The sequence below is a fragment of the Pelodiscus sinensis genome, chromosome 6, assembly GCF_049634645.1.
Source record: "Pelodiscus sinensis isolate JC-2024 chromosome 6, ASM4963464v1, whole genome shotgun sequence".
NCBI lineage: Eukaryota > Metazoa > Chordata > Testudines > Trionychidae > Pelodiscus > Pelodiscus sinensis.
Window position 1 is genome coordinate 88,004,776 of NC_134716.1, and position 11,176 is coordinate 88,015,951.

The following is an 11,176-nucleotide window of genomic DNA, read 5'->3' on the forward strand; positions in this document are numbered from 1 at the left end:
GTGTTCTCGCGGCGCCAGCGTCCCGCTCTAGCAACAGTCACTAAGTAGCCCGCGTTTCTCGGCGGTCTTAGGTTCCGGCCCTCTCGGAGTCCGCCCCGGGTCAGACACCGGCCGCGAGCGGGGCAGGACGGGTCGCGCGGGGTCTTACTGAGCATGGCGGGGTGACCAGGGCACTGGACCATTGCGGCCCGTTGAGCAGCTCCGGGCGGGGAGCTTGCCTGAAGCCAGCCGAGCACGCATACAGCCCGGCCTCACCAGGCTCGCCGCTAGGGACGGGGGCGGTTCCCATAACGAGAGGCAGGGACACCAGCTTTGGGAAAAGGGGCGCTCGAGCCTGAATTCAACTCTCCCCGCCCCCTCGGACACTCACCAACACCTTCCCCTCTACCAGGTTGCCACTGAGACACAGCTGCAGGCCTCCCCTTTAATTTGTAGAGGTGTGAGCTCCTTTAAAAGTGCACTTCAGCGATATGGGCTGGGGGTGATAGGCATGGATCACAGTTGACAAGTCACAACCTCTTGCTCAAGCCTAGGTGGAGCCAAACCATTCCTGAAGAGTACTGCTATAAGATTATTCAACAGCAGAGGAGGTTAGAGGAATAAAATATTCAAAGTGATTTTTTTTGTTTTGCTTTATTGTCAGAATTTAGGAGTATGGTGGTCTAAAAGGCAGAATCCCATCACTTCATTATCTGGTTTTTTTAAAAAGCTCTCATCAAGCTCAGTATAACAGCACTTTATGATTAATATTCCAGCTCTCAAGTGGAATCATTTTCAGGAAAATTTGGACAGAGTATACTCCTTCGAGTTACTTTCATCCATGTTTCACATCCTGGCTACGACCTCCTACCAGTGCTAGTGGAATGTGCACTTGATTTAACAAGCCAGTTTATTAGAACTATACAATTAACTCTTGCAAGAAACTGCTCTTTTTATTGCATGCTCTGCATTTCAGCATGGTATTATCCCTTCTATGCAACCATTCAATTATACTGGAAGTAGCAGCCAACCTCCAGTTAGAACTGGTCATATTGACACATTAAATACACTTAAACATTATTTTAAAGCACTAATCCAGAAAAGCTCAGTGTGTGGATATACTTATTCTGGCCTAAGTGTTGAGAAGGGGAAGCTGTTCAAATTTCCTCAGGTAGACAAGAATTGAATTAAACTCTTTTATTCATCCATGTGTAAGTAATGCACAGTAATCATATGAACAAATTAATCTTTGTTTAATATACTCTTCAGTATGTTTTGGCATCCCCATTTTGTACTTTGGGAAAAGAACGGTTTGTGTTCCAGAGCTCATGACTAGTAATCAGGAGATCTGGTTTCTATATTTTTTGTTCTGACAGAAAAACTGGATTCTATGTTCCTTGTTCTGACAAACTTCCATGACCTTGAGCAAATCATTCATCCTTTGTGTGCTTCAACTCCCCTGTTCAGACAATTATTTCCAGATTTCCCCTTCCCCACCTTCCACGCAGAACCAAATCTTTACCTTGCTTTAAGTTATATGAGGAAGCTGCATACCAAATTTGGTGGTCCTAGCTCTTACCCTTTAGTTCTTGAACAAATGGAGGGACAGACTCACTCTCAAGCTTTCTCAAACATACAATAGATTCAATAGGACTGGTCCCACAAGACAGACCCAAGAAAAACAACAATAGAACACCACTTGTCATCACCTACAACCCCCAACTTAAACCTGTCCAACACATTATCAATAAACTACAGCCTATACTGGAACAGGATACCATACTCCAAGAGACTCTGGGAGACAGACCCATAGTCTCCTATAGACAACCACCTAACCTCAAGATGATTCTTACCAGGACATACCACACTAATACCAACCCTGGTACCTTCCCCTGCAACAAACCCCGTTGCCAGCTTTGTCCACATATTCATTCTGCTGATACCATTATTGGACCTAACCAAGTGAATTATAAGATCAAGAACACATATTCCTGCGCATCCAGAAATATAATCTATGCTATCATGTGCCGAAAGTGTCCGTCTGCTATGTACATTGGACAAACATCTCAGACACTTCGCCAAAGGATTAATGCCCACGAAACAGATAGACAAGATCACAAAGAAAAAACAGTTTCTTGCCATTTTAACCAGAAAGGACACTCTCTCAATGACTTAACCACCTGCATTCTGCTACAAAGACCTTTTACATCTGCACTTGAAAGGGAATCCTCTGAACTGTCATTCATGTTAAAATTCGACACTCTCCAAGAAGGAATGAACAAACACTCAAACTATCTTACCCATTACCAGGATAGCTTCCCCAATTATCACCTCTAATACCATTAGCTCACAGACATCCCATTCTCCCCACCTCTAATATCATCAATTCACAGACACTTACTTACCTTCCTTCCTTCCCCCCTCTCCCCCGCATCCCTCTCCTGTTCTGAAATGTGATTTGTCCTTTTCATATGTGTTCATTTTTTTAATTGTATCCTTTGGTATATATGGTTGTGACTATTTTCTTCCACTATTTGATCTGAGGAAGTGGGTCTGGCCCACGAAAGCTCATCATCTAATAAACCATCTTGTTAGGTCTTTAATGTGCTACATTGTCCTGCATTTTGCTTCAGCTACCCCAGACTAACACGGCTACATTTCTATCACTATTTAAGTAGTAAGACAGAGTTTTTTGTTTTGTTTTGCTAGCTAAACAGAGCTGATATAGTGTTGCCCATCCTTATCTGTAAATATGGCATATTAGAGCCCTGTAAATCGATGGATATCTGTGGGTATTCACAACCATAGATGCCAATATCAGTGGCTCATTTCTACAGATATAGATGTGGATTCAAAGCTCTATGTATCCTGAAGTGGGTCTCGTTTGTCAGCAGCTACACTTCAAGACTTTAGAGTTTACATTTACTTTGACTCATACAGAATCAATCAAGCTGACAACTGAACCTGAAAACCACTCAGATATTATCTTGAAAAGACAGTAGGCAAGTTCTTTCCCCAACATGAGACTGTAACTTTGCAACTCTACCCCTCAGACTGGTTTTGTATCTTCTAAGAAGGGTCTAAAGTCTATTTTAATAGACTGAAAGGTATAAAACAAAAACCTTATTTCTGTGCTAGTAAGCATCAAGGCATAGAAGGGACAGTCTCCACCTTACTGGGATAGTGGCATAGTTTAACCTGTTAAAATTGCTCAAGGTATAAGGAGTACTTAGCAGATGTGGCACTCAATTTTTTAATCTCTCTTTTACTTAAGGTTTATGATTATTTTTTTGAGCAAACATGGAAAGTAGTAAAGGATACCTGTAATTCTCTTCTTGAGGCCAAACCCATCAGCCCCATAATGCATCTGACCTCGAAAGCTCAGGAAAGCTAGAATCAGCTCTGACTGGTAGTTTTCTCTAATAATGTGGAGGCAGGTGAGTTTAAAATCTGTTCCAAACATAATTTAAATTAATAAAGCTAGTCCAAGAATAAGTTGATCCCCTCTATCTTAATGCTGTTCTCTACCCCAGGAAGTGCATACATTTTCAGAGCAAGCAGCCACCATTCTGGATGCCAGAATCAAAGCCCTTTTTTATATATATGTCTGGCAGTTGAAAACTAAAAATATTAAGTTTATAAAGTTCTTATAATAAAAAGTAGCAATGCTCATCTTATAAGCCAGAAATATTTTGCATTAGATCTGGACCTATATGGATCAACAATTGCTACTAAAATAGATATTCTTGACAATTGTATTGCTTAAATTACATTTTAATAGTGAAGGTTTATAAAGTGGATTCACACAATTACCTTAATTAGTCTTTAATAAAAAAAGTTAGTCCAGAAACATAAATTAGAAGACAAGTGTCTAACGTGTCAACTTTCTCACCCCATTAAACCGGGTCTTTATTAAAGCTATTAACAAACTGTTTATAACATTCATAGAGTGAGGAAGGCCTTTAATGTGAACATAATAATTCATTCAATGGTGGTGTATAAGTGTCTTCTGTAATTATTCTGGACCTCCACGCTGTAAAAGAGAAGCAGACAATTATATGCCATCTACTAAAAGAAAGGGAAGATGACATGCTGGTTTGCACTTTGTTATTAAGTAGGAAAGTAGTTTTCAGTACAGGATTATTGCACATTTAAGAATTCTATCTTTAATTTATTACTTTTATGAACAGACACAAAATTTCTACTTAGCTTTTGTAAAAAACATGACAAAATCTGAGAAATGTTTATGTAATTTTGATATAGGTTAGTGTAAAAATAAACACTACAGTATTAGTTTCTTCTTCAGGGTTTTAGTCAATAAAGTAAGTTACTTTTGTCCACATTCAACAGTACAAAGCCCAGACAGTAAAAAGCAAGTTACATGTTTAAACATTCTTTGTTTTAATAATCTAATGTGTCCAGCAGATGCTTCCATTGTTTCCCTGCTACATTTTTACAACTTAATACCTCATTGCTGGGAAACCTTTAGGCTGAATGTCAGGAAGTTTCATACTTTCTTTAATTCCATTACTCCTAGTTATACCCTTCTCCCCCTACATAAAAAATCCTCTCTGTGACTAATGATCATATCCTTTGATTACCTGTGGACTCAATCACCATCTAACCAAACTATATTGATTTAGATTTAGTCTTGCTTCAAGCCCAATCCTATAGTATTCTAATATTTTTTGATATTCCTTTCCAGTCTTCCAATCTGTCACCATCTGGTGATGAAGTGCTCAAATTTTGTAATCAATTAAATGTTCTCTTTCTTATGCACTTGCATGAGACCTCAATATTAGTTTGAGTTGAAATGCTGCCTTATAATGTTTGCAATTTGTTTTCAGTGAAATAAATCATGAATATTTGTTTCTGAAATTTTTATACTTAAACACCCAGCCTATATTTTGTGCATAAACTGCCAGTTTAGCCTCTTGAGCTCATGAATCAACTGATAATTGAAAGGATGATTACTCTGTACATTATATTTCTATTAAAATAGTATATTTATTGCACATTTTATAGTTGTAAATACAATATGCAATGGCACTGAAACTACCTGATTTAATAGATTAAATTTAGACTAAAACTTCAAAACAAATTCTAATCCTGATTTTGTCACTGACTTTGTGTGACCTGTCATCTGTGTGTCAATATCCCACACTGTCAAGTCTTACCTTATCTACCCAACTTGTGTGTTGAAGAATATTTTGCATTTACAGCAAACTACGTTGTAAAGCTTGGTGTAAGTGCAAAGTTAGCAAGAGTTTAAAAGCAAGGATATTTATCATTTGTGCAGAAGTGGTTTTACAAAGTTTTCAAGATACAGAGTAACTACAGAAAATATATAGACAGGCAGTCCCCGGGTTACATGGATCCGACTTACATCGGATCCCTACTTACAAACGGGGTGAAGCAACCCCGCACTAGCTGCTTTGCCCCAGCAGACCAGGGAGACACGAAGCTCTTGCCCCCCCTCCAGCAGACCAGGGAGACGCGGAGCGGCTTTTCTCAGCAGACACCTCAGCTTGAGAATAAAGGACTGAGGGAAGTGAGGTGTGGGAGAATAAAACTGAGCTCTGGAGAAATGTTTGGCTAGAGTTTCCCCTACAATATGTACCAGTTCCGACTTATATACAAATTCAACTTAAGAACAAACCTACAGTCCCTATCTTGTACGTAACCTGGGGACTGCCTGTAGTAACAGATATAACAAACTTACTTGAATATATTCCATCTCCTCATTTGACATCAGCTTTCTCCTGTACTTTTGAGGTAATGTTCTTACTAATTCTATTGTGTCTGGTGTGCCTTGTACTCTACTAATGGATGAAATGTTTTGAAGGGCTGGTGATCTGTCCCCGATAGACATCTGTGCTGCTGAAGCATGGAGCGGTGGCACCCTTGATTGTAGAGATTCCTGCTCTGAAACCCAGATTTCAAAACCATGTATAGAAGTATAGAGAATATTTTACTACTTTAACAAGTCATATTTTGAGAGTAGGAGAAAGCACAGCTTGAAAGGGATAGGTATTGGTATTGCAACAGTAGCTGAACTCAGTAGACAGTTTTATAAATACTTATGCTGAAAAGCTGCACCTGCAGATTATGGACATATAGTGCCTCACATTGCCATAGGTCTCTGGGATTCTTTAAGGATTTGTCATTGTAAATTACTTGAGTAAAAATATAATACAATTTGTCCACAAAGATACAGGTCTATGGGAGGAGGAAGGTTGCAACTGTGAAATATTACAAGATGCTGTTTGTGTTAGACTCATTTTTAATGTTTTTTTAAATGTTAATGAATTCATATACTACAGTTTGTAGGTAACATCCACAATGAAGACTATAGGGTGGCCATCATTTGCTGCATACTAAACAAAATGGGTGACACTTGTGTGGGGAGCACTGGGCTGGTGGGGGACTGATTGAGTCCCCCGCTGGCCCATTACTTCCTGTGGTGTTTAAAAGCAGTAGCACCGCGTGGAGCCGGGGTCTGGGGACTCCCCCACTGACCCAGGCTCTATATGTTGTTGCCGCTTTGAAATGTGGCGTGGAGCCAGGGGCCAGCTGGAGAGTCCACAGCTGACCCTGAATTCCATGCAGCACTGCTGCTTTGAAACGCCACGTGGGGCTCCCTGTGGCATTTCAAAGTGGCTGCACTGTGTGGAGCCAGGCTCAGCGAGGGAGTCCCCTGCTGACCCCAGCTCCATGCAGCACTGCCATTCTGAAGCCTCTCCTCCTCCTCCCTGCCCCCTTGCTACCTCTTTCTGATAAAGGCAGCAAGGGAGGAGGAGGGGAGGAACGACTAGTCAACTAGTCTCTCATATCCCTACTCCAAAATAGGTCAATGCTCAGAAATAACTGAATCATAAGCCAAAAAGAAAAACTTTTAGTCTTTATGTGAACGTTAAATATTATATAGTATAAGATTTATTTACAAATGAAATACTTACTTTTAGGTTTTGGACAATTACTTCTGTCTGGGAACTTGATTAAGGGTGTATGTGGCTTGACTACCTAAAACAAGACACAGCAGTGGAAGGAAGCAGAGAAAGGGGGGGAAATATAAATTTGGAAAAATAAAATGTGAAATTTTCATGGCAAGAATGCTACATATTAAGAATTTATTTCTACATTTATGTTTTCATTGACACCAGATTTGGGAGATTTACAATAAGTTAAATGTATTTTTATTTTTCATATTCAGTGTTGTATCAGACTGTAAAGCAAATGCATTGGTTTTAAAATTTCCATTCAATTATATCTTATAAAGGAGTAACTATAACTGCAGTATACATGGGATCGTGGGTCATTTGGCTCTCTTTCACCCAAGAAGAGCAATTTATAAGTTACAAATAAGCATCTCTGGGAAGGTGTCACTTTGAGGCTGGATAATCATCCCATGAGGGCTACTGCAAGATGTGCAATTTGCTGACATCCCTATCACAATAGGAATAATATTACAAGAGAAGCAGGAAGTTGGACATTGGGACCAACAAAGCAGATGACAGGTCAAAAAGGGGTAGGGAAGAAAGGGATGTGGGTCTATGGAGACATTGGAGAGCCCCTGTGTGCTTGGTCCAAGAAGCAGGAAAGCCAATTCTACTACGCACAAAATGTGGTCAAAGGAAACAAGCCTGGAAAAACAGAAAAGAATTTTCTCGAATCTCGTTCACGTATCTTAACGGTTACTTGCAGTAACAGCAGGGGCATAGATATAGTATCAGACAGGGTGGGGCTTGACAGCCGGTGCCCCCGGACACGGAAGCTGAAGCCCACCAGCGCAGGCTGTTGCCCACGCAGCTAGACTGGCACGTAAGAACTGGACAGGCTCTTGGCGAAAGAGCAGCGAGGACGGATCCCCTGCCACGGGTCTCCGCCCTCTCGCCACCAGGTCCCAGCGGCCTCTGGCGGAAGCTCCCTCAGGATGATCAAACGCCGCCGGCATCTCCACGCACCGCCCCCGTGCGAGCCGCCGCTGGCTGTTGTGTGAACACCCAGCCACCGGCGCTTCCCACGGTGCGGTGCCCACAGCCAAGGTCGTCTCTGCAGCGCCGCGGGCCTTGCACCTTAACGCAGAGCCGGGCTGCGGGGCCAGGACAAGCCCCGCACGGGGAGGGGGAGCAGGCAGGACGTTGCAGCCGGCCCGTGGCAGCTCCGTGCGGGAGAAAGGACCCGCTGTATGGCAAGTGCGCGGCGCCCCGGCACTCCAAGCCCGGCAGGGGCGGGGCAAGGGGGAGTCGTCCTGGCTGCTGCACGGCAGTCCGGCCTCACGCGCCATACAGTCGGAGCCCGCTCGCCCGTTCTCTGAACACGGGCCGAGAAACACCTGGGCTTGGCCCGCCGCTGCCCAGAGCCCCAGCCGCTTGCTAACAGCAGCTTCGGGCCAAGGGCATCAGCCGCGGCCGCTCCAGCGTCTCCGGCGGAGGCGGGCGGACCCCGCTATCCTCCCTTCAGTCCCGGGCGGGGACACAACTCTCGTTACCTGCACGACCCTGCTGGCGGCCGCCATCTTGCTGCCCATGGTGACCCCGCGAGCAGCTACTGCATCCAGGCTGATCGCAACGGCCACCACGAGGGGCGGGGCCACGGGAGGGGGCGGGGCGGGAGTCAGGAGCCCTGCGAGGGGCGGGGCCAGACCCAGCTGGAGGGCGGGGCCGGAGTCACGGTCTCTGCGGGAGCTGGGCGAACGCGAAATGCCTGTTGTGCGTTGAGTTGCCCCTTGAGGCTAACGTTGCGCGCCGGTCCAGCCCATCTCCCTTGCCCGCACTGATGTTGGTGGCGCCTGCGAAACCACGCCTGGAGCAAGTATCTGACCCTCCGCAAAGACAGTAGGACAAGGGGAAAGAAAGCCGAGATGTAAGCTGTGCGCCATATGGACTGCAGCCGGCTACAAGACCGGTTCCTTCCTTCAGCTACCTCCTGGGCATGGCTCATTTCCATCTGTCTTCTACAACAGCGGCCAGCAAACATGTATACAATAACTATGGCTGCTTTCAGTCAGTTAACATAAAAAAACACTGTAGCATAGCTTGGCTTGGCACCAAATAAAGTAAGTTATAATGCCATCACTTTTGTTAAAATTATCTTTCTGCATTCAGCAGTTTTTTGAGAAAGCTTGAGACATAATACCTGACTCTCAGAATCCTAGAACGGGAAGGATGGTCCTACAGCAGAACCAAGCACTGTCTAAAACCTGGGATAGATGTCTATCCACCCTGCTCTTAAATATCTCTGGAGATGGAGATGCCACAACCGCCCTCGGCAATTTATTCCAGTGTTTAAACACCCTGACAGGAAGATTTCCCTAATGTCCAGCCTAAACCTCCCTTGCTGCAGTATAAGCCCATTAACTTCTTGTCCTGTCATCAGAGGCCAAGGAGAACAATTTCCCCCCTCCTCCCTGTGACACTCTTAGATACAGGCAGTCCCTGGGTTACATGGGTCCGACTTAAGTCGGACCCCTAGTTATGAACTGGGGGGGGCCGCGCTAGTGTGGGGCGCTTCCCCCACTGTTGCCGCCTCTGGCGGCGCGGGGGGTGCTTCCCCTCAGCAGACCAGGGAGACGTGGAGCGGCTTTTCTCGCCAGGGAGGACACGGGCGGCGGGACTGCCAAGACACGCTGCGGTCCCGCCGCCCACGTCCTCCGCAGCGAGAAAAGCCACTCTGCGTCTCCCTGGTCTGCTCGGGGTTCGGGGGGGGGCGCAGCTAGTGCGCCCCCCCAGCAGACCAGGCTTTTCTCGCCGACGCCTGGGGTAGAGCAGCTGCCGGGTTGGTCCCACAGCACCAAGGTGCGGCGCTACTGGACCAACCCGGCAGCACCCCAGCTGCTCTGCCCCAGTCGTGTCCGATTCAGCCGCTGCTGGTCAGTTTCAACAGCGGCTGAATCTGGAGCCAGTTCCGACTTACATACAAAGTCAACTTAAGAACAAACCTACAGTCCCTATCTTGTACGTAACCCGGGGACTGCCTGTACTTGAAAACTGCTATCATGTCCCCTCTCACTCTTCTTTCTAAATTAAATAAGCCCAATTCTTTCAGTCTTCCCTCATAGGTCATGTTTTCTAGACCTTTAATCATTTTTGTTGCTCTTCTCTGGACCTTCTCCAATTTCTCCACAACTTTCTTGAAATGTGGTGCCCGGAACTAGATACAATACTCCAACTGAGCCCTAATCAGCACCGAGTAGAGTGGAAGAATGACTTCTTGGCTACATCTAGACTGGCATGATTTTCTACAAATGCTTTTAACGGAAAAGTTTTTCTGTTAAAAGCATTTGCGGAAAAGAGCATCTAGATTGGCACGGATGCTTTTCCGCAAAAGCACTTTTTGCGGAAAAGCGTCCGTGCCAATCTAGACGCGGTTTTGCACAAGAAAGCCCCGATCACCATTTTTGCGACCAGGGCTTTTTTGCGCAAAACAATACCGCGTTGTCTACACTGGCCGTCTTGCGCAAATGCATTTTTGCAAGAGGGCTTTTGCCCGAATGGGAGCAGCATAGCATTTCCGCAAGAACACTAACAATCTTACGAGAGATCGTCAGTATTCTTGCGGAAATTCAAGCAGCCAGTGTAGACAGCTGGCAAGTTTTTCCGCAAAAGCAGCTGCTTTTGCAGAAAAACTTGCCAGTCTAGATGCAGCCCTTGAGTCTTGTTTACAACACTCCTGTTAATGCATCCCAGAATCACAATTACTTTTTTTGCAAGTGTCACACTACATGCTTAACTCACGTTTAACCTGTGTTCCACTATAACTACAAAAGTATTGGTGCTTACCAAAGAGAGGACGAGTAAATTTTGATTTCTAAGTAAGTTAGAAAAGTTTCTTTACTGAATAGTTGGCCAAAGATATGTATTCTATGGCTCTTTGAATCTTTAAAATAGTCTAATTCATTGCTTGGTTCAAAATTGGATTACTTATAAGTGTCATTGGGTACGAAAAAAAGCTTGCCTTTAGTTTTAATCTCAAACTCACAGGCTACATCTACACTGCAAGCTTCTTGTGCAATTGTTTTGTGCAAGAGTTCTTGCGCAAAAGGTCTTGCTCAAGAGCACGTCCACACTGCCATGTGCTTTTGCGCAAGAAACCCATTTTCCGTCCACACTGCCTTCTTGCTCAAGAGGGCTTATTCCTCTTGAGGAGAGGAATAACTCTTGCGCAAGAAGCTCTCTGTTCTGATGCCTTACTGTAA

General features: G+C 44.5%; 1 protein-coding gene across 1 annotated transcript; it reads right to left on the reverse strand.

The window, feature by feature from the left end:
• Positions 1 to 3,851: 3,851 nt before the first annotated feature.
• On the reverse strand, positions 3,852 to 8,620 carry KGD4 (alpha-ketoglutarate dehydrogenase subunit 4). Its single transcript, XM_075932349.1, has 4 exons — positions 8,471 to 8,620; positions 6,939 to 7,002; positions 5,702 to 5,904; positions 3,852 to 4,012 (listed from the first exon to the last, which is right to left on the reverse strand). The coding sequence occupies exons 1-4, from the start codon at positions 8,507 to 8,509 to the stop codon at positions 3,995 to 3,997; spliced, it is 324 nt and encodes a 107-aa protein (XP_075788464.1). The 5' UTR covers positions 8,510 to 8,620; the 3' UTR covers positions 3,852 to 3,994.
• Positions 8,621 to 11,176: the final 2,556 nt, after the last annotated feature.

What these genes read in the sequence shown, in the direction of transcription:
- KGD4 (XM_075932349.1), bottom strand. Translation starts at nt 8,509, where the DNA reads ATGGGCAGCAAGATGGCGGCCGCCAGCAGGGTCGTGCAG. An exon ending in CCGCCAGCAGGGTCGTGCAG is followed by an intron (nt 7,003 to 8,470) that starts GTAACGAGAGTT and finishes GTCTTGTTTTAG; the next exon opens with GTAGTCAAGCCACATACACC. An exon ending in TAATTGTCCAAAACCTAAAA is followed by an intron (nt 5,905 to 6,938) that starts GTAAGTATTTCA and finishes TCTGGGTTTCAG; the next exon opens with AGCAGGAATCTCTACAATCA.